We start from the raw sequence: 24,901 nt of genomic DNA, 5'->3' as shown, positions 1-24,901 counted from the left end.
GACAAGTAACTCTGACTTCAAAATAACTTCTGTTCTACACAGCTAAATAAAATTTTGTCCCAATTACATTTCACCATTTCTCTGCTTCTCCAACTCAGTCCCACCAGCTTCTGCCCAAATGGAAGAGGGAATATTCTGGTGCATATTACTTTTTGAAACGCTTAAAAGAGAGGCAGTATGCTTTCTGTTGATCTTCACCACCAAACTCTCCTCCAGAATTACTCTGAGAATAATATGATTAGAAACCCAGAATTCTGGTGCTCTATGTGTAACCCTACACGTACAACGTTTCCCGAATCCAACTATGTAGAGTTCAGTCTTTCAAAACAACAACCACACACCTGATCATGGATCAATCTTGATGAATAGTCAAAACTAACATATTGTGAGTTAAAAACAATTCTCTGGAACCCTAAGCTGTGTTCCCTAACATAAGAGGAACTAAAAACTTGTACTGATACCTGAGGCAAGAAACTAATTTGATAGTGGCTATCTAAAAGCAATGGCTTTTAAACTCTAAATATCTTACATCTGTGAATTCCATCAGATTTGCCTTTTGGAAACATGAAAAGAAATCTACCCTCACTGATTGTTTCTCTGAGATTAATGTAGATGCTCTGCTAATTCACATCATGCCACATACCAAAATAAAGGACAAATATTAGAGAATAACTCTGTCAATGAAGAGTTTGGCAATGGTAACGGGTTTACACTGAAGAATATAGATCTAGGAAACTGACCATAGTGTGTAAATCATTGAGACTTCCAGAATGTATGAACTGACTAGTATACTTAGAAAACTGCTATGGCTCAGAAGATGAGATTTACATGAAGTCTATTAAAATTAAAAAAAAAAAAACATAAAAACAGTAGGGAGGAGAAAAAATGATTTATAAAGAATATCCTTTTACCTGCTTGAGTTTCTTCTTCTTCTCTTTGCTGGAGAGTTTGGCATCTGTTATGACTTCCTCCAACAAGGCTGCCAGAGGTTCCTGAGAGCCATATGATCTTTGATATTCAAATTCCTCTGGACTAATTTGACGGCAAAATGATGGAGCAGATAAAGTGATATCCATATCAGCTCCTGGGTATTTTATCTGAGGCAAAAGGATTAGGAGTGAAAGAATATAGCATATTTTCAAATAAATTATAAGAATTAGTTCAGATCAAATACGGGATACCTCCTTGTACTGTAGCGATGCCATGTTAGTCCTCAAAATTTGATTGGGGGAAACTCTATATTGAAAAGTAAAAGCATTTCCATAACTTCAAAATATTATTGTTTAAAGCCACAGTTTTAAATGAGATTTTTACCTTTGTAAACCCAAGAGCCATTTCAATAACAAAAAAGCTTGTGCCCTTGTTGGGAACAGGCCCCAAAACTGGCCATAAACAAAATCTCTGCAGCACTGTGACATGCTCGTGATGGCCTTGACGCCCACACTGGAAGGTTGTCAGTTTATAGGAATGAGGGCAAGGAACACCTGGCCCACCAGGGTGGAAAACCACTTAAGGCGTTCTTAAACCATAAACAATAATGAGCAATCTGTGCCTTAAAGACATGTTCATGCTGCAGCTTACTATCCAGAGTTCATCCCTTTATTTCGGCCCATCCCTTTATTTCCCATAGGGAATACTTTTAGTAAATTTTATGACTGGCTCACAATAAATATGTGAGTAAATCTCTGTTCAAGGCTCTCAGCTCTGAAGGCTGTGAGACCCCTGATTTCCCACTCCACACTCTACATTTCTGCGTGTGTCTTTAATTCCTCTAGCGACACTGGGTTAGGGTCTCCATGACCAAGCTAGTCTCAGCATGCCCTCTTTTAACAAGATCTGAAATTCAAGCATAAATTAAACACATTGACTAAAATGATTCAAACATCGATAATGTTGGACATTCACTGGAACTATCCAGGCGCCTTCCCACATCTGAAGAGTCTGATTCTCAATGCCTTGAGGATAGTAGTGGCACGCATTTAGCTAAGCTTTTAGGAAGAGAGGAGTACTACAACCATTTTCTAACATCTTACCCGTGAGAATCAAGTAAAACAACAAATGTGTAGACAGTGCAGAAGGGATAAGGGAGAAGAAATAAGAGGAAAAAAGAAAAAAAAGACCTGTGAATAAATGAACATACATTGAAAATACTTAATTTCAGAGTCTGGAGTCTTTTGAAACAGAAGGTTGCAGATGAGGATCATAGAAGGCTTGTGTCAAAAACATTGTCTACCTCATAATGTATCCCAGGGTCAGCTTTGAAACTGTCCTAAAACAATCACTGGAATAAGTCAAGCAACACTGCATTTTCAGAGAAGCACTCCCCTAAATGTGATACAGTGTAGAGGCTTAGGAGCCTAATCAAGAGAACAAAGATCTATAGGTTCTGAGTGCTGAATGGAACAACTGCTTGGCAATTCTAATATGTACTTGCAAGAGAGAAAAGGTAACTGGACAAATTAATCACTATTGATTTTATTCAGAGCACACTGTAGTGTCTCTTCACAAGATCATGTTTACCTGCAGTTAAATTAATCACCATAGCTCAGCCTTCTGAACTTCAACAGTAAAGGGCTCACAAGGCTGTTACTACAATATATGGTTGTGCTATGCATGTGAATACACAAACCTAGCAAGTATACAGGGCGACATAGTTATTGCTTGATATGGTTTGGCTGTGTCCTCACCCAAATCTCATCTTGAAATGTAGTTCCCATAATCCCCTTGTTGTGGGAGATGGGAGGTAACACAGGGCAGTTATACCCCCATGCTGTTCTTACGACAGTGAGTGAGTTCTCATGAGATCTGATGGTTTTATGAGGGGATTTTCTCCCTTTTGCTCGGCACTTCTCTCTCCCGCTGCCTCGTGAAGAAGGATGTGTTTGCTTCCCCTTCCGCCATGATTGTAAGTTTCCTGAGGCCTCCCTAGCCATGCTAAACTGTGAGCCAATTAAATCTCTTTCCTTTACAAATTATCCAGTCTTGGGTATGTCTTAGCAGCATGAGAACAGACTAATACACTGCTATAACATTTCCTTGCAAAACCTGGTGAAGTATTTCTGTTCATTTTTATTTTCTTTAGGTTTGGCTCATAAAAATATCAGAGGAAAAAAAATTAAACTAAAACAGCAGTTAAGATTACACTTTTCACCCATGCAAATGGCAAAGGTATGTACGAGTATTAATAATATCCAAAGTAGGCAAAGGTGCAAAGAAATGAACACTCACTTTCTTATACCACTGACAGAAATGAAAATTTAAATGATCATTCTAAAGGGAAATTTGGCAATATGCTATCGATACTTTAAATATGTTCATGGCCTTTGGCCAAGCAATGCTGTCCCTAGGAGTTTATTCTTAGAAAATAATCACAGATCAGCCAAAAAAAAAAAATCTACCTTTAAAAATATTTACTGTAACTGCTTCCAAAACAGGGGAAAGCATGGAAACAATCTAAATACCAACCAAAACGTATCATTTAAATAAATTATGGTATATCCATATTATGGAATACTGTGTGGTCAATAATATTACTATAGAATAATATAACAATAATGATGACACCAACAACAAAGGCAGCTACTAATTGCAGGTTTACAATGTGATAAACATTATTGTGAGCATTTCACATGTATTAAGCCCACATGTATTAATCATATGTATTAATTCCCCAGAAAAACCCTATGAGGTAAATATTAACTACTATTATTCCCATTTTACAGATGAGAAAGAGAAATGTTGGGACAGATGTTGAAGCAGAGACATGTTATATAATTTGCTTAAGGTCACACAGCTAACAAAAAGCATGTCATGAATTCAAAGGCTCCTAAGTCTGTGCTCTTGGCCACTCTCATGCCAATCAGGAATATTTAATGATGGGGGAATTTTTTCTCAATGTTAAGAGAACATAAGTGGCAGGACGAGAGGCAGGCAGGAAGGGAGGCAGGCAAGAAGGAAGGAGGGAAGGAGGGTAGGAAGGAAGGAAGGAAAGGAGGAAAGGAAAAAGGGAGGAAAGGGGAGGGAGGAGGAGAGAGGGAAGAGAGTAAGGCAGGCACAGATATAGACAGCAGACACACACAGAAAAACAAATCTGAAAAACTGTAATACTGACTATGAACATTTTAGCGTAACACTGATACCGTTTGGTGTGGTTTTTTCTATATTTCCCAAGTATCTTCAATGTGTTAGGTTGATCATTGCAAAAAAATATAAAAAATTTTAATTTTAAAATTGCCTTCTAGAAATAGCTGCACAGTTAATTATTTTTGTAATACCTCAGAAGGACGCAGTTCACTGGTCCTTAATTGTGGTGCCAAGATTAAGATTAATCAAAAAGATCTCAAATGAGAAGAGGTCCAATCAGTCAGAAGGAGTCAAGTGGACCTTCTGCCTGCCTTTAACGAGTTTCTGCTCCCACAGGCTGACCCACAGGCTGACATAAAACCTCCACTTTGGAGTCCACAGGATAACATATATTATTACTGGGAGGCGTGCCCAAGATGGCCGAATAGGAACAGCTCCAGCCTCCAGCTCCCAGCGTGAGCGACACAGAAGACGGGTGATTTCCGCATTTTCAACTGAGGTACCAGATTCATCTCACTGGGGCGTGTTTGACACTTGGCACTGGACCACGGGTGCAGCCCGACCATCAAGAGCTGAAGCACGGTGAGGCATCACCTCATCTGGGAAGCGCAAGAGGGAAGGGAATTCCTTTTCCTAGCCAAAGGAAATTGAGACACACAACACCTGGAAAATCGGGTAACTACCACCCTAATATTGCGCTTTACCAAGGGTCTTAGCAAAAGGCACACCAGGAGATTATATCCCACATCTGGCCCAGAAGGTCCCATGCCCACGGAGCCTCCCTCATTGCTAGCACAGCAGTCTGAGATCTAACTGCAAGGCAGCAGTGAGGCTGAAGGAGGGGCGCCCGCTATGCTGAGGCTTAAGTGGGTAAACAAAACCGCTGGGAAACTCGAATTGGGTGGAGCCCACCACAGCTCAAGGAGGCCGGCTTGCTTCTGTAGACTCTTCCTCTGGGGACAGGGCATAGCTAAGCAAAAAGCAGCAGAAACCTCCGCAGAGGTAAATGCCCCTATCTGACAGCTTTGAAGAGAGCAGTGGATCTCCCAGCACAGAGGTTGAGATCTGAGAACAGACAGACTGCCTACCCAAGTGGGTCCCTGGCCCTGCGTAGCCTAACTGGGAGACATCCACTAGGTGCAGACCTACACCTCACACCTCACACGGCAGGGTATACCACAGAGACGAAGCTTCCAGAGCAAGAATCAGACAGACACTTGCTGTTCACCAATATTCTATCTTCTGCAGTCTCCGCTGCTGATACCCAGGCAAACAGCGTCTGGAGTGTACCTCAAGCAAACTCCAACAGACCTACAGCTGAGGGTCCTGACTGTTAGAAGGAAAACCAACAAACAGAAAGGACACCCACACCAAAACTCCATCAGTACGTCACCATGATCAAAGACCAAAGGTAGATAAAACCACAAAGATGGGGAAAAAGCAGTGCAGAAAAGCTGGAAATTCAAAAAATCAGAGTGCATCTCGCCCTCCAAAGGAGCGCAGCTCATAGCCAGCAATGGAATGAACCTGGACGGAGAATTACTTCAACGAGTTGAGAGAAGACGGCTTCAGTCGATCAAACTTCTCAGAGCTAAAGGAGGAACTATGTAACCAGTGCAAAGAAACTAAAAAACATGAAAAAAAGAATGGATGAATGGATAACTAGAATAATCAATGCAGAGAAGACCTTAAAAGAACTGATAGAGATGAAAACCATAACACGAGAACTACATGACAAATGCACAAGCTTCAGAAACCAACTTGATCAACTGGAAGAAAGAGTATCAGCGATTGAAGATCAAATGAATGAAATGATGCGAGAAGAGAAGTGTAGAGAAAAAAGAGTAAACAGAAATGAACAAAGCCCCCAAGAACCATGGGATTATGTGAAAAGGCCAAATCTACGTCTGATTGGTGTGCCTGAAAGTGAGGGGGAAAATGGAACCAAGTTGGAAAACACTCTGCAGGATATCATCCAGGAGAACTTCCTCAACCCAGTAAGGCAGGCCAACATTTAAACTCAGGAAATACAGAGACCACCACAAAGATACTCCTTGAGAAGAGCAACTCCAAGACACATAATTGTCAGATTGATCAAAGTTGAAATGAAGGAAAAAATGTTAAGGGCAGCGAGAGAGAAAGGTCGGGTTACCCACAAAGGGAAGCCCATCAGACTGACAGCAGATCTCTCGGCAGAAGTTCTCCAAGCCAGAAGAGAGTGGGGGCCAATATTCAACATTCCTAAAGAAAAGAATTTTCAACCCAGAATTTCATATCCAGCCAAACTAAGTTTCATCAGTGAAGGAGAAATAAAATCCTTTACAGACAAACAAATGCTTAGAGATTTTGTCACCACCAGGCCTGCCCTACAAGAGATCCTGAAGGAAGCACTAAACATAGAAAGGAACAACAGGTACCAGTCATTGCAAAAACATGTCAAAATGTAAAGTCTATCAATGCCAGGAAGAAACTGCATCAACTAGAGAGCAAAATAACCAGATAATACCATAATGACAGGATCAAGTTCACACATAACAATATTAACCTTAAATGTAAATGGACTAAATGGTCCAATTAAAAGACACAGACTGGCAAATTGGATAAAGAGTCAAGACCCATCAATTTGCTGTATTCAGGAGACCCATCTCACATGCAGAAACACACACAGGCTCCAAATAAAGGGACAGAGGAAGATCTACCAAGCAAATGGAAAACAAAAAAAAGCAGGGGTTGCAATCCTAGTCTCTGATGAAACAGACTTTAAACCATCAAAGATCAAAAGAGACAAAGAAGGTCATTACATAATGGTAAAGGGATCAATTCATCAGGAAGAGCTAACCAACCTAAATATATATACAGGAGCACCCAGATTCATAAAGCAAGTCCTTAGAGACTAACAAAGAGACTTAGACTCCCACACAATAATAATGGGAGACTTTAACACCTCACTGTCAACATTAGACAGATCAACGAGACAGAAAGTTAACAAGGATATCCAGGAATTGAACTCAACTCTGCACCAAGCAGACCTAATAGACATCTACAGACCTCTTCACCCCAAGTCAACAGAATATACATTCTTCTCAGCACCACATCACACTTATTCCAAAATTGACCACATAATTGGAAGTAAAGCACTCCTCAGCAAATGTAAAAGAACAGAAATTATAACAAACTGTCTCTCAGACCACAGTGCAAACAAACTAGAATTCAGGACTAAGAAACTCAATCAAAACTGCTCAACTACATGGAAACTGAACAACCTGCTCCTGAATGACTACTGGGTACATAATAAAATGAAGGCAGAAATAAAGATGTTCTTTGAAACCAATGAGAACAAAGATACAACATACCAGAATCTCTGGGACACATTTAAAGCAGTGTGTAAAGGGAAATTTATAGCACTAAATGCCCACAAGAGAAAGCAGGAAAGATCTAAAATTGACACCCTAACATCACAATGAAAAGAACTAGAGAAGCAAGAGTAAACACATTCAAAAGCTAGCAGAAGGCAAGAAATAACTAAGATCAGAGCAGAACTGAAGGAGATAGAGACACAAAAAAATCCTCCAAAAAATCAATGAATCAAGGAGTTGTTGTTTTGAAAACATCAACATAATTAATAGACCGCTAGCAAGACTAATAAAGAAGAAAAGAGAGAAGAATCAAATAGATGCAATAAAAAATGATAAATACCGACCCCATAGAAATACAAATTACCATCAGAGAATACTATAAACATCTCTACACAAATAAACTAGAAAATCTAGAAGAAATGGATAATTTCCTGGACACTTACACTCTCCCAATACTAAACCAGGAAGAAGCTGAATCCATGAATAGACCAATAGCAGGCTCTGAAATTGAGGCAATAATTAATAGCCTACCAACCAAAAAAAAGTCCCGGACCAGACGGATTCACAGCCAAATTCTATCAAAGGTACAAGGAGGAGTTGGTACCATTCCTTCTGAAACTATTTCAATCAATAGAAAAAGAGGGAATCCTCCCTAACTCATTTTAGGAGGCCAACATCATCCTGATACCAAAGCCTGGCAGAGACACAACAAAAAAAGAGAATTTTAGACCAATATCTCTGATGAACATCAATGCAAAAATCCTCAATAAAACACTGGAAAACTGAATCCAGTAGCACATCAAAAAGCTTATCTACCATGATCAAGTGGGCTTCATCCCTGGGATGCAAGGCTGGTTCAACATATGCAGATCAATAAACGTAATCCAGCATATAAACAGAACCAAAGACAAAAACCACATGATTATCTCAATAGATGCAGAAAAGGCCTTTGACAAAATTCAACAGCCCTTCATGCTAAAAACTCTCAATAAATTCGGTATTGATGGAATGTATCTCAAAATAATAAGAGCTATTTATGACAAACCCACAGCCAATATCATACTGAATGGGCAGAAACTGGAAGCATTCCCTTGAAAACTGGCACAAGACAGGGATGCCCTCTCTTACCACTCCTATTCAACATAGTGTTGGAAGTTCTGGCCAGGGCAATCAGGCAAGAGAAAGAAATAAAGGGTGTTCAGTTAGGAAAAGAAGTCAAACTGTCACTGTTTGCAGATGACATGATTGTATATTTAGAAAACACCATTGTCTCAGCCCAAAATCTCCTTAAGCTGATAAGCAACTTCAACAAAATCTCAGGATACAAAATTAATGTGCAAAAATCACAAGCATTCTTATACACCAGTAACAGAGAAAAAAAGAGCCAAATCATGAATGAACTCCCATTCACAATAGCTTCAAAGAGAATAAAATACCTAGGAATCCAATTTACAAGGGATGTAAAGGACCTCTTCAAGGAGAACTACAAACCACTGCTCAGTGAAATAAAAGAGGACACAAACAAATGGAAGAACATACCATGCTCATGGATAAGAAGAATCAATATCGTGAAAATGTCCATACTGCCCAAGGTAATTTATAGATTCAATGCCATCCCCATCAAGCTACCAATGAGTTTCTTCATAGAATTGGAAAAAACTGCTTTAAAGTTTATATGGAACCAAAAAAGAGCCCGCATTGCCAAGACAATCCTAAGTCAAAAGGACAAAGCTGGAGGCGTCACGCTACCTGACTTCAAACTATACTACAAGGCTACAGTAACCAAAACAGCATGGTACTGGTACCAAAACAGAGATATAGACCAATGGAACAGAACAGAGTCCTCAGAAATAATACCACACATCTACAGCCATCTGATCTTTGACAAACCTGAGAGAAACAAGAAATGGGGAAAGGATTCCCTATTTAATAAATGGTGCTGGGAAAATTGGCTAGCCATAAGTAGAAAGCTGAAACCAGATCCTTTCCTTACTCCTTATACGAAAATTAATTCAAGATGGATTAAAGACTTAAATGTTATACCTAAAACCATAAAAACCCTAGAAGAAAACCTAGGTAATACCATTCAGGATATAGGCATGGGCAAGGACTTCATGTCTAAACACCAAAAGCAACAGCAACAAAATCCAAAATTGACAAATAGGATCTAATTAAACTAAAGAGGTTCTGCACAGCAAAAGCAACTACCATCAGAGTGAACAGGCAACCTACAGAATGGGAGAAAATTTTGGCAATCTACTCATCTGACAAAGGGCTAATATCCAGAACCTATAAAGAACTCAATCAAATTTACAAGAAAAAAACAACCCCATCAAAAAGTGGGCAAAGGATATGAACAGACACTTCTCAAAAGAAGACATTCATACAGCCAACAGACACATGAAAAAATGCTCATCATCACTCACCATCAGAGAAATGCAAATCAAAACCACAATGAGATACCATCTCACACCAGTTAGAATGGCAATCATTAAAAAGTCAGGAAACAACAGGTGCTAGAGAGGATGTGGAGAAATAGGAACACTTTAACATTGTTGGTGGGATTGTAAACTAGTTCAACCATTGTGGAAAACAGTGTGACGATTCCTCAAGGATCTAGAACTAGAAATACCATTTGACCCAGCCATCCCATTACTGGGTATATACCCAAAGTATTATAAGTCATGCTGCTATAAAGACACATGCACACGTATGTTTACTGTGGCACTATTCACAATAGCAAAGACTTGGAATCAACCCAAATGTCCATCAGTGACAGACTGGATTAAGAAAACGTGGCACATATATACTATGGAATACTATGCAGCCATAAAAAAGTATGGGTTTGTGTCCTTTGTAGGGACACAGATGCAGCTGGAAATCATCATTCTCAGCAAACTATCGCAAGAACAGAAAACCAAATACCACATGTTCTCACTTACAGGTGGGAATTGAACAATGAGATCACTTGGACACAGGAAGGGGATCATCACACACCGAGTCCTATTGTGGGGAGGGGGGAGGGGGGAGGGATAGCATTAGGAGATATACCTAATGTAAATGACGAGTTAATGGGTGAAGCACACCAACATGGCACATGTATACATATGTAACAAACCTGCACGTTGTGCACATGTACCATAGAACTTAAAGTATAATAAAAATGTATATCTATTATTATTACACTTCTTTATTATTATGTAATATTATTATTACACTTCTTGTAATATATTATTACACTTCTTTTGCCTTGTTTTTATATAACCACCATGACAACAGCAGCAGCTACCTTTCAAAGAATACCTGACATATGTCAGAAACTCATCCTAAGAATTGTAAAGTATAGTGTTCTAATCTTCACAACTTTATAAAGTAAGAATGGCCCATTTTAACGCCTGAGGAAAGAAAGTAAAATCCAAAGAGGTTAAGGGACTTGCCCAAAGTCACACAACGGAAAGGATCCAGCTAGGAATTTGGCCAGGGTTTCATGGCTCTCATGCCAGTGTTCTTCTACCGTACTATGATTTTTAGACAGGGAATATGGAATGATAGTTTAGAGCACTGATTCCAGAGGCTGACTGCATCCGTCAGAATTCTGGCTCTGTAGCCTTAAACAAAGTTATTTAAGTTCTTTGTGCCTTAGCTTTTTCATGCAAAAAGTGGCAATATTAAACTAGGTCACAGGGCAATTATGAATCAAGACACTAATTGCACATAAAATCATTTCCATCAGTACATATATGTAGATTCTGAACAAACTCATTCAAGGAATTAGGAATAAAAAATATGCTGCATGGATTGATATAACAAAACCAAATGTGCATTCTATAAACTTTTCAATGATAATACAAACACATGCAGGGGCTTTCTATGTGCCAAGGCCTGTTGTAAGTAATAAACATTAATCCACTTAATCCTCACAATAAAATGCCCCAAGAAGACTAGCAAGCTTACATGACTTAATATTGCCAATTTCATAGGACTTATAATATCCTCTCCTTTACCTGGACTCTTCGTAGATGAGCCACACGCTCCTCTATAGAGGTCTGCAAGGCCAAAGGGACTTTCAGAATTTCCTGGTAATTGTCCATCAGAAATGTTACCAATCTAGCAGCTAATAACTCATCCAAGTCCACTTCATCCTTGGAACACAAGATGCAACGGGAAAATGTCTGAACCATCTAAAAAAAGAGTGGGGTGAGGGGGGTAAACGCAGTGAGTATTTTTCTGAACTGAGTGCAATCTAATTTGCAAAAAGCAAATATGAGAAATGGTCTAAGGCACAGAGTGCACATTCTACCAAGAGTACCCGGCCATCTCAAATGGGCTGGTGGTCTCAACAACCAGAACAAACAAAATGTGCATCTTCCTGTTAAGAGACTGCAGAGAGATCCTTATCTGAGCAATTTTTAAAGGTACCTCCTTTTACACATGATTTTAAATATACATACATATATATACACATACACACATATAAATATATATATAAACAAATTTTGAAAATCATTACCACCACGACTTGAATCATGTAGCACTATTAAGTTCAAAGCACTTTATAGCCATTTAGTCAATTATTACTTATCCTAATTTCATTATTGATTTGTTTTAAACCGCTAACACAGTCCACATGCCTCAACCATTACATCTTTTCCTAGTTAACTTATTTTCTCTAGGATTTTCGATGTATATTTGACAATCATCTTTGAACAAAGCCATGGGACTTTTCAAGAAGTACATTAAGTGATGAGACTCTCTTTGCAGAAAGCAGAAATACAAAATACATTATAGCATCAATATAATATAATAATTTCCATATAATTTATATTAACTACTCCTTTTTTTTTTTCCTTTTTGATGGGGTCTCACTCTGTAACCTAGGCTGGAGTGCAATGGTGTGATCTCGGCTCACTGTAACCTCCGCCTCCCAAGTTCAAGCAATTCTCCTGCCCCAGTCTCCCGAGTAGCTGGGATTACAGGCACCCGCCACCATGTCCAGCTAATTTTTGTACTTTTAATAGAGATGGGATTTCACCATGGTGGTCAGGCTGGTCTAGAACTCCTGACCTCAGGTGATCCACCCACTTCAGCCTCCCAAAGTGCCGAGATTACAGGATTGAGCCACCACGCCCAGCCTAACTACTCCATTCTTAATACTGTTCTTTGGACTGGCTTTTTTTTTTCTCCCACTACTTTTATTGCTGACAATCTTCCTTCCAAATATTTAAGCATAAAATCATGTAATTCTGCTAAGACTTCATTTCATTAACACACTGCAAATGATCTTCACTTACATTTACTTGTACAGAGAGACACACAGGCAGAGAACTTTTTGCCTGGAGACCATGGACCCCAGGGACTCTGTGATTGCCTTGAAACTGCATGTAAAGCTTTGCACATGTATTCTATATGCAGAATAGATATAAAGTTTTCTTCAGCTTTTCATAAAGGTCCATTAGCCTCTCTAGCCATTCACTCACCCCAAAAAAATACAGAGATCAAGAATCCTCCTGGGCACTAAGTGCTCCTCTGATCTTACTCTATTACTTCTAAAACTGGGCCAGTGAATCCCCAGGGAGTACACAGTGGCTTAGCAGGATATGGAAAGCACATACATTCCACTGAAGCACCAGTTTTCCTCCAAGACATTTTTTGAGGAAAATTAAGAGATTTTGCTAGTAAATAAATTCTAAAATAAACTCTCTTTAAAAACATATGCCAATAGAAGCAGAGATTAGATGGTGGTTACCAGAGGCTGGGGGATACAGGGGCATGGAAATGGAAGATGTTGGTCAAAGGGTACGAAGATCCAGTGAGACAGGAGGAGCAAGTCTTAGTGCTCTAGTGCACAGCATGGTGACCACAATTATAATAATATACTGTATATTTCAAAATTGCCAAAATAATAGATTTTTAACATTCTCATTACAAAAAAATGATGTTGGTATGGTAATGAATCTGTTAATTAGCTTGATTGACTCTTTCTATAATGTATACATAGATTAAAACATCACATTGTACCCCATAAATATATGCAATTTTTATTTGTCAATTAAGAATAAATTTAAAATAATTTTAAGTGGGAGAACAGGATGTAGCAGATCTCTCTACAGAGTCTGCCCCCTACTCAAGTCTCCATTTCTCATTATGTTCTTTAAGACACTTAGACGAAAAGCATGACCACGAGTCTGGGTGAACACTGACTGTGGCTCTTTTAAAGCAAGCCTGCTTTGTACTTCCCTCTGATCACCCAAACTAACACACCTTACTCAGTCGACTTTCATTCCAAAAAATCATATCTGATGTTAAAAATCAACCTACCAGTGTTCGGGTACCAAAGCCATCACACAGGGGTGGCATCTCTTTGTTTAAGCAAATCCTTGCCATCATCCTCATCAATAGCTGTAACTTTCTCCTATTTTCAGGAGGCAGGAGAAGGCAGCAAATCTGAAATGCTTCAACTGCCACTTTCTCTTTCTGTAACAAACCTGATTTAGAAAAAAAAAAAAAATTGTTATCTTTCAACACCTATAGCCTAGTAGATTCTATATGGTCATATTTTAACAAAATATATATTAGTAAAATTACATAAAATATTATCACATATTCAACTATACTGGGTCAGTTGAATATAGATCCATTGTCACTCACAAATCGCTATAGAAAATACAAACCATCAACCAGGCATGACAAATATATAGAACCAAATACAGCCATTTTCTCCTCCCACACACTAGACAGCTATATCTCAATGTTCATAGCATTCTTTCCTGAACCAGGAGCAGCCAGGCTAACACTGCCCTAACCCTCAACACTCACATTGTTAGAGTCCAAAATAGAAAGAACATGAACGTGTCATCAGTCAGCAGGCTGACCACCTTGCATGACTCTCACTGACTAAACAAAGGACTAATGCCCACATAGTCCACTGCCAAATGGCTCCCCTTCTTTCTAAGTAATGCCTGTCAAACAACCCTTCCTTTCAGTTAGGCTATCTTTCTTAGTTAAGTGTGCTGATTCAATCATGTTATATGTCATCCTTCCTCATCTCAGGTATGATTTTGCTAAAAGCTAAGATATTCTAGCCAGGCACAGTGGCTCACGCCTGTAATCTCAGCACTTTGAGAGGCTGAGATGGGATGATCATTTGAGGCCAGGAATTTGAGACTAGCCTGGGCAACCTAGTGAGAACCCATTTCTACAAAAAAAAAAAAAATTTTTAATTAGCTGCCATGGTGGCACACGCCAGTAGTCCTAGCTATTCAGGAGGCTGAAGAGGAGAACTGTTTGAGCCCAGGAGTTTGAGGTTACAGTAAGCCATGATGGCACCAGCCTGGGCAACACAGCAAGACCCTCTCTCTTTTTTTGTTTTAAAGGATATTATAATATTGCTCTCTTTTTTACTATATTCGTCACTGGATGCACTTATATCCAAGCCCTCTAATGAGGTAAAACTGCTTCTATCAGTTTATCTGTCCTATATCCAACGATTTCAAGTTACCACTAGTCTTTGGGAGGCAAAAAACATATTTTATATTGAGTAAGTATTTACTGATCATCTACAATATACAAGAACTGTGCTAGATCCCGGAAATACAAATATATACCAGGCCTCTTCCTTTGAAGAGCTTATGCACTGTGAAGAGAAACCCATAAACAAATAAGGGACAAATGAAAGGCAATGCAAGAAATATCTGCAAGGGCCACAGGAGGGGAACTATAAGCCACTCAATATGACTGCAGCACAGGTTATGAGGGGAACGACTTGGCAGAAGTAAAGCTAGAAAGATCAACAGAGATGAGGTCTCAGAAGGCTCTGACTGCCAGATGAAGGAGACTGGGTTTGTTCTCAAAGGCAGTGGATGTGCATGGACAGGAAAGGAGGGCAGAAGACACAGCTTTTCTAGACCAAGTGCTGATCCTAGACATACTCGGGAATGCTGTTGATTACATCATTATCATCTATGTAGACCTGTTTTCAATTCCACATCATCAAATCATGGAAAGAAAAAAGGTTTATGATCATATTTTAATATATCCTTTCATTTACTCAACAAATATTTATGAAGCCTCACCGGTATTCCAGGAACTGTGTTAGGAGGGGACATACAGTGAGGAATAAAGCAAAAATCCCTGTGTGATCTCATGGAGCTTGCTTTCCAGAAGATGAAAAGCAAAAAGATATAGAAACACAAGGTCAGGCGGAAAGATGCTATGGAGAAAAATACACTGGAGAGGAGCTGGGGAGTAACAGAATGTGCTCAAAAAAACACTTCTATCATTTTCAGGAAGGCCCTCTCTAAGGAGGTAACATGTGAGCAGAGATCCAAAGGAAATGAGAGCAAGCCAGGGAAATACTGTAGAGACAAACTTTCAAGGTGGAGGAAATGGCAATTACAAAGATTATAACGTGAGAGCATGCTGGGAGTGTGTAAGGTACAGGAATGGGGCCAGCGTCAAGAGAGAGTGAGTGTAAGGAAAACACAAGTCAGAAATCAGGTTAGAGAGGCAGCCAAGGGGTGGATTGTGCAGAACTTTGTAGGCTATAAGGGGAAAGCAGGGAAAAAAGAAGACACACAGCATGCTGATGGTCTGAATGGGGATGTAGCAGTTGAACTGGTACTAACTAGTTAAATTCTCTTTCTCCGCAAAGTCATCTAGTTTTTCCGTAAAGCCTTCTATCTCATTGTCCCACAAATCCCTTCTTTTTCCAAATTAAAAATCCCTTTACAAAGGCAGATTTCACCTTATCCTTACTACATTGTATCTACATTGCTTTATGAATGAGACTACAAGCTAACTGAAAGCATAATGCATTTATTTTGGCAAGCCACATTTCGTAGTATAATACAAGGCAAACAGATAAACACTCAAATACCTATTTATCAATAGACTACATATTATAGTATATTATATTATTATTAGTCAGTATTACATGGCTACTAAATGATAATTTTCGAAGTTATGCAACAATATTAGTACAATATTTTTTAAAAATAATAAAAGTATGATATTATAAAGCCTTTAAGAAAAATAATGTATTAAAAAGAAATATATTTTAAAATTAAGAGTACATCAGGGCTGTAAAATAATCAGAATTTTATAAAAAGAAATTTAAAAATTTCTTTGTGAGGATGATATTAAGCAAATATGTAAAATTATATCCATTATATCTTTTCAAAAAATTATTACTAAATTCTAAACAACCAGTTCCTTGCCAAACTTAGAGTAGATAATAATTTCAGACTTTATGAAAATTAAGTGAGGCTAGGCATGGTGGCTCATGCCTATAGTCTCAGCATTTTGGGAGGCCAAGACAGGAGGATCACCTGAGGCCAGGCGCTTAAGACCAGCCTGGACAACATAGCAAAATCCCATCCCTACAAAAAAATTTAAAAATTAGATAGGCATAGTGGTGCATGTTTGTGGTCCTAGCTACTCAGAAAACTGAGGCAGGAGGATCACTTGAGCCTATGAGTTTGAGCCTGCAGTGAGCTATGATTGCACCACTGCACTCCAGCCTGGGCAAAAGAGCAATACCCTGGGAAAGGAAAAGGAAAGGGAAAGGGAGAAAGAAAGCAGCAGCAAACAAGAAATCAAGCAAGAAGGCATAGGTAAATCCATCTCAGGAATTTATCTACACAAACCTACATACAGGGTGATGAGCAACCATCCTTGACTCATAAACATCCCAATAACTCAACCTTCCTGTGAGACCAGGGTCTCCCTTTTTCTACCTCCTGTCACTGATCCCAACTGGGACTCCTCTACAATTCCTTCCAACTGTCAACCTTCCTATTTCCTGTGAAAACAGAATCCGATGCTACTATCTCTTCCTCCTTTAAACCCATAATCATTCCCCAAGATCATCCTCCTGCTTCTGGTAGTGGAGGAGCCACTATCAGTATCTTTAATGGAAGGAAGTCTCTGCTGCACAATATTGGATAATGTGGAGGGAGAGGGAGTTGCTTACTCCCAAAGCTAAAAGAGCAGCATGAAAGGATGACGTCCTGTCACCTGCAGCTGGAGCATGGAATATAGTTTACCAGACTGGGGAGAAAACCCACTGTAAGGACTGGTTAGGTCTATAACACTGCTAGATTTGAACCACAGTTGAGCTACATAATGAATTAAGTAGGACTCTGTAAGTTGATCTTGTAATTTAGCCATCTTTTATAGCAATGTTCTGAGTAGTGGGGAGGGAGGAGAAGAGCAGAACACTTGTTCCAAGTTACCTGCTTAGAAAGGCTTTGGACAAAACCTATCATTTTGACATAATTTATGAGATAAAATTGAAAACTTAATTCACTTCTCCCTCCAAATAGGTATAAAATTGGTATGCTCAATTTCCTTTACCTGCTTACTTTTTTCAAAGTATACATTACTACCACCTAATATACTATAGAATTTACTTGTCATGTTATCTACCATTGTTTCCCCTCTGCCCCACTGGAATGTAAGCTCCACAGGGTAGGGATTCTTAACACTTTTGTTTGTTGATATGCCTCCCGTAGCTAGAAAAATACCTAGTACATCATAGGTACCAATACATTTCTGTGTAAAGAATGAATGAATGAATGAATACTTGAATACATGAATGAAGAATAAGAATGATCCATCTCTTGTTGGGATTGTAGCCAGAATATCTGGATTAAATCCCAGCTCTCACCAATTATGGACAAGTCAACCTCCATAAATCAGAAAATGTTATCAATAGTCATAAAACCAAATCAATGTACTACACTGGGTATCCATGGGCTATATAGAGGAGTCAAATGAACTGAAAGTTTCAATGGCATCAGTCATAGCTACTACTACCTTAAAGCATTAAAACTAACATTAGGAGGAAGACACAACATGAATCACATACAACTTTGGCTAGATTTTCTTTAAAATCTGGTTAAGAAATGTATTGTGCACTAATAGATAAGATTAAATTTGGCTCTGGGCCTCACAACAACAGCAGGTAAAATTCCACAATGTCCCAACACAAGCATATTATTGAATAATAAATCATTTAATTATGCCCTCCTAAACCCTAAATGCCTAAACACTTGTAGAACCACATTACATAGTATGGAAGAAGATGTAAACTTACATAAACATCATCCACATATTATGTTTTTGTAAAATTCACTATGTGTAATTCAGAAAGCCTCTGTCACAGTTATTACTATGTGAGTCACTGGAAGATTTTCAAGCTTGCATTTTTATTACATACAAAAAGATATGTCTCATTCCCTGGTGTTAGAAGGTCCTAAACAACTCAAACTTTTTTGATTTTTCAGCTGAAAGTTTGTAGATGTCTTTGTTAGCTTCAATGAGAGAACTATCTTTGCAGTTGCCATTTGATAGTTGGCTCCTTGTTAAAGATTACAGAAGTCTTTATTGGAGTCACCTATTAATATACAGGTATAACCTTGTTTTATTGCATTTCCCTTTATTGTGCTTTGCAGATATTATATTTTTTACAAATTGAAGTTTTGTGGTAACCCTGTTAAGCAAGGCTATCACCACCATTTTTCCAACAACATGTGCTCACACCATGTCTCTGTATCACATTTTGGTAATTCAGAATATTTCCATTTTTTATTATTATATCTGTCATTATGACCTAGGACCAATAAGTACTGTAAGTGTTTGGGGGAACCACACAACATGCCCATAAGACTGTGAACTTAATCAACCGATGAGTGTGTTCTGACTGCTCCACCAATAGGTGGTTCCCCCGTCTCTCTCCCTCTCTTTGGGCCTATCTATTCCCTCAGACACAACAATATTGAAATTGGACGAATTAATAACCCTACAATGGCCTCTAAGTGTTCAAGTGAAAGAAAAGTCATACATCTTTCACTTTAAATCAAAGAAATGATTGACGTTAGTAAGGGTGACAGGTTAAAAGCTGAGAGAAGTCACAAGCTAGGTCTCTGGTGCCAAACAGCTAGCCAAGTTATGAATGCAAAGAAAAGTTCTTGAAAGAGACTAAAGTGTCACTTCAGTGAGCACACAAATGATAAGTCAGTGAAACAGTGTGTTGCTGATAGGGAGAAAGTTTGAGTGGTCTAGATAGAAGATCCAACCAATCACAACATTTCTTTAAGCCCCACCCTAATCTAGAGCAGAGTCCTAATTCTTCAATTCTATGAAGGCTAAGAGAGGTGAGGAAACTATAGAAGCAAAGTTAGAATCTAGCAGAGGCTGGTTTATGAGGTTTAAGGAAAGAGGTTGTCTTCATAACATAAAAGTGCAAGGTGAAGCAGCAAGTGTTAATGTAGAAGCTGCAGCAAGTTATCTAGAAAATCTAGCTAAGATCATGATGAAAGTGGCTACATTAAACAACAGATTTCCAATGTAGACAAAACAGCCTTTAATGGGAAAAGATGCCATCTAGGACATTTGTAACTGGAAGGCAGAAGTTAATATTTGGCTTCAAAGCTTGAAAGGACAGGCTGGCTCTCTTGTTAGGTGCTAATACAGCTGGTGACTTGAAGTTGAAGCCACTGCTCATTTACCATTCCAAAAAGGCTAGGGCCCTTAAGAATTATGCTACAACTGGCTGGGTGTGGTGGCTTATGCCTGTAATCCCAGCACTTTGGGAGGCTAAGGTGAGCGGATCACCTGAGGTCAGGAGCTCAAGTCCAGCTTGGCCAACATGGTGAAACCTTGTCTCTACTAAAAATACAAAAATTAGCCAGGCATGGTGGCATATGCCTGTCATCCCAGCTATTTAAGAGGCTGAGGCAGGAGAATTGCTTGAGCCCAGGAAGTGGAGGTTGCAATGAGCCAAGATTGCGCCACTGCACTCCAGCTTGGGCAACAGCACAGGACTCCACCTAAAAAAAACAAACAAACAAAAAAAAAACAGAATTATGCTACATCTATTCTACCTGTGCTCTAAAAATGACAACACACGGTTTAGTGAAGATTTTAAGCCTACAGTTGAGATCTGCTAAAAAAAAAAAAAAAAAAAACAGCCGGCAATTTCTTTCAAAATATTACTGTTCACTGACAATGCACCTAGTCACCCAAGAGCTCTGATAAAGAAGTACAAGGAAATTAACATTGTTTGCATGCCTGCTACCACAAGATCCATTCTGTAGCTCATAGATCAAGGTGTAATTTCAATTTTCAAGTCTTATTATTTATACATTTCATAAAGCAATAGCTGCCATAGACAGTGATTCCTCTGATGGATCTCAGCAAAGTACACTGAAAATCTTCTGGAAAGGATTTACTATTCCAGATGTCATTAAGAACATTCATGATTCATGGGAGGTCAAAATATCAACATTAACAGAAGTTTGGAATAAGTAATACCAATACTCCTGGATGATTTTGGGGGGTTTAAGTCTCAGTGAAAAAAGTGACTGCAGATATAATGGAAATAAGAGAACTAGAATTAGAAGTGGAGCCTCAAGATGGGGCTGAATTGCTGCAATCTTATGATAAAACTTGAAATGATGAGGAGTTACTTCTTAAGAATGAGCCAAGAAAGTGGTTTCTTGAGATGGAATGTACTCCTGGTGATGATGTGAACTTTGTTGAAATGACAACAAAGGATTAAGAATATTACATAAACTTAGTTAATAAAGCAACCACAGGGTTTGCAAGGACTGATTCCAATTTTGAAAGAAGTTCTACTGTGGGTAAAATGCTATGAAATAACCATCACAGGCTACAGAGAAATATTTTGTAAAAGGAATATTAATCAGTGCAGCAAACTTCATTGTCTTATTTTAAGAAATTGCCAATCACCGTATCTTCAGCAGCCACCACCCTGATCAGTTAGCAGCCACCAACATCAAGACAAGACCCTCCAACAGTGAAAAGACTATGACTCGCTGAAGGCTCAGATGATCATTAGCATTTTTTGTAATAAATTATTTTTAAGTAATACACCACACTGTTTATTTAGACATAATACTATTGCACACTTAATGGACTACAGTATAGTATAAACACATCATTTACGTGCACTGGGAAACCAAAAAATTGGTGTAACTCACTTTATTGCAATATTCACTTTATTATGGTGGTCTGGAACCAAACCTACAGTATCTTCGAGGTATGCCTGTACAATGTACAATGCCACTGTCTTAAAATCCAGGTGAAAAGTTGTTTTGTTTTTTAAATCATATTTCCCACTGAAAAACCCCTGTGGTAAAGATTTTCCCAACTTCAGTAAGTATTTAGAATTTTGAACATCTGCTCTGGTCTGGGAATATGCAAGGGCCTATTGGACAAGTTGGCATAGCAATTAAGATTATCTGGAAACTGAAATACCTGCGTTCATATACAAGCTTTGCAACCTAACTAGCTATGTGACCTGGAAGCCCTAACTTTGACTTTTGTAAGATGGAGAAAATAATTAAGAGTTGTAAAATTAAATGAGGTAGTATATTACAGTGGTGAAAGCAGTCTGACACACACAGTAAATACTAGTAAGTTAGTTATTATCAGTGTTCTTAAAGTTATACTAATAAAAGCACTATTTTGAATTTTTCACTTTTAGGAAAAAGCATTGCATTTAATAACTTGTTACCTGCTAATTGATAAAGTAAGTTCATGGCTGAACACAAGATTTCAAAGACAAACCACAATTGCTGACCTGTATTTACTTCTTACTCCAATCCAATTAATTCAAATAGATAGTTTACTGGGAAAAACACAAAAGGAGTTATGCAATGTTTATAAATGGCAAAGATTAGGAGTAGGGATTCAATCTACAAGATAACAAGATTTGTTCTAAAGCTGTATTAATTAAGCAGTATAATGTACCACAAGAATAGACAAAAGATGAATGGGATAAAGCAGAAAGCCTAGAAACAGGCCTAAGTATGTACAAGAGAGAACTTGACATATGACAGAACCGACATTACAAATCACTGAGAAAAGTATACTGTATCCAAAGCACGGTGTTGGAACAATTTCATAACCACATGTAAGAAAAAAATTAAATGACAATTTCTTACCTTATTGAAAAACAAGAAATTCTGTTTCCAATCATAGTGGAATAACAAGAACCAACTAACCCTCCCGCCAAAAACAACAGAAAACTGGACAAATTTTATGAAACAGCTGTTTCTGAGTGAAGGTCAACATTACAGTACCATAATCCCTGAGAAAGGTAACAAGACAAATGAGCACTACAATCATCCTCAGACTCTGCCTAGAAGGGCCTTGCAAGCCATGGATCAGAGACGGGAATCTCAAGCATGGAGTTCTGGCTGAGTGGAAGAGACAAAGATTGGAGTTCTGCGAGGCTGAATCAGCTGGATGTTCTGAAGCGGAGTTCCAAGTGGAGGGGCTATGCACAAAAATGGCTCCATAAATGTGCATAAGAATCCCCTTGAAACTTTGAGGAATACTGAAATATATATACGTGTATAAAGTGAAACTCAATGAAGTCACACAAAAAATTGCCAGTGAGCTATGAGCTAAACAATTCCCAGAGCCCTCATAATAAAAGAACCCTGCTGACAGCTGAGGGCATTCAGTAGAAAGCCCAGAAAGAATGTGCTTCAGTAGGAAGATTACATTTTCCCTTCAGTAAAGGCTAATGTAGTTCTGTCCTAACAATAGCTTTAAAAATAAGATACAAATGGGCAAGCAGAAACACAAGTAAATTAGCTGACTAACAGAACAAGCCCAATACTCTTCAAAGGAAGAAAATAAAATCTAGACAATCGGCAATGAAGAATTCCGTGTTCAATATCAAAATTACTATTCATGCCAAGAAGCAGAAAAATGTGACCAATATACAAGAAAAAAATCAATAGAATATCAATTAAAACAGACCCAGAAACAATAGAGATAAAAAAAAATTAGCAGAAAAGGATATCAAAAATGTTTTCTAACTATGTTCATGTGTGTAAAACAAATGGAAGATACGAAATAGAACCAAATGGAACTTCTTGAGATGAAAAATGCTGTCTCAAATGAAAACATTAACTAGATGAGAACCAAAGCAGATTAAACACAGCAAGAAAAAAAATCAAAAAACTTGAATACATAGTAATATAAATTACTTGAAATAGAAGCAAGGAGAAAAAAAAGTAGAAAAAAAATAAATAGAGCTACAGCCACTTGTGGGAAATTTTCAAGTGATCTAACATATATGTAATTAGAAAAGGGGAAGGAGGCACAGAAAAAATATTTGAAGAAATAATGGCCAAAAAATTTCCAAATTTAATGAAACTTACAAATCAGTTAATCAAAGACATCCAGTAAATCAAAGCACAATAAACAAAACTATAAGAGCATTTTACAATTAAATTCCTAAAAAAAAAAAAATCAGTGATACACAACATCTCAAATGCAATCAGAAATTAACACACATGAACAGAGGAACAAAAATTAAAATGACAACAGACTTTTCAGCAAAAACTATTCAAGCCAGGAGACAAGATACTGACATCTTTAAAGTGCTGAATGAAGAAAAACCATCAAGTTAGAATTCTATAGCTACTGAAAGTATCTTTCAAACTTTAGTCAAAACAAAGACCCTCCCCACCACTTTCCACCAGAAACAAATGAACAGAAAAAGCTGAGAGAATTTGTTGCTGAGACCTATACTACAAAAAATGTTAAAGGTTATTTTTCAAGCAGAAGAAAGTAGTACCAAATGGAAACCTGGACTTATACAAAGGAATGAAAAGTACAAGAAAAGACTAATATGTGGGTAGATAAAACTTGTTTCTCATTTCTTGATTTCTTTGAAAGAACTTGTCTGTTTAAAGAAAAAATAATAATATATAGTACAGTTTATAACATAAGTAGGAGTAAAATGTATGACAACAATAACACAAAGAGCAGGAGGAAAACATTAAAGAATGTTGTTGTAGGGGAGTAACATTATGCATAAAATGGTATAATATTTATAGGTAGGCTAATATTTCTTGAGACATAAAAAGCACGAATAGTAAAAAGTGGACTTTATCAAAACTAAAAATTTCTGCTTTCCAAAGGACATTGTTAAGAAAATGAAAAAAGTAAAAATCTGGGAGAAAACATTCATAATAAATATATCTAACAAAAGATGTACATGCAGAATACACAAATAACTCTTATGACTCAACAATAGAACAAACAAACCAATTTAAAAAATGGGCAGAAAATTTGAATAGACACTTCACAAAAGAAAATCTATGAACGACCTATGAGCAAATGAAAATTTGCCTATGTTACCAGTCATCAGAAAAAGGCAAATTTACAAAGCCACCACTAAACACCCACTAGGGTAGCAAAAATTTAAAAGACTAACAATGCCAAGTATTAGTACGGATGTACAGCTACTGAAACTCTCATACACTGCTGATGGAAATGTAAAATGGCATGACTACTTTAGAAAAAAAGTACTTCATATAAATGTAAACATAAGTTCACCATGTAACCCAGAAATTCAACTCCTATTTATCCAAAAGAAATAAAGATATACATATATATTCATATAAAAAATGATACAT

General features: G+C 37.9%; 1 protein-coding gene across 2 annotated transcripts in view; it reads right to left on the bottom strand.

Annotated features, from left to right (window-relative positions):
• The window catches only part of DEPDC1B (DEP domain containing 1B), a 121,223-nt gene that overhangs the window by 1,235 nt on the left and 95,087 nt on the right, over window positions 1-24,901 (bottom strand). For both annotated transcript variants that reach the window (XM_023210494.1, XM_023210495.1), the window contains exons 8-10: window positions 13,758-13,924; window positions 11,444-11,620; window positions 912-1,097 (exon numbers count right to left, since the gene is read on the bottom strand). In XM_023210494.1, coding sequence (XP_023066262.1) covers window positions 912-1,097; window positions 11,444-11,620; window positions 13,758-13,924 — 530 coding nt within the window. The remainder of the gene's footprint in view (window positions 1-911; window positions 1,098-11,443; window positions 11,621-13,757; window positions 13,925-24,901) is intronic.

Source organism: Piliocolobus tephrosceles, chromosome 4 (genome assembly GCF_002776525.5).
Source record: "Piliocolobus tephrosceles isolate RC106 chromosome 4, ASM277652v3, whole genome shotgun sequence".
In the NCBI taxonomy this organism is placed as follows: domain Eukaryota; kingdom Metazoa; phylum Chordata; class Mammalia; order Primates; family Cercopithecidae; genus Piliocolobus; species Piliocolobus tephrosceles.
Note: the sequence above shows the minus strand (reverse complement) of the source record. Positions and strands in the feature narration are given on the sequence as shown.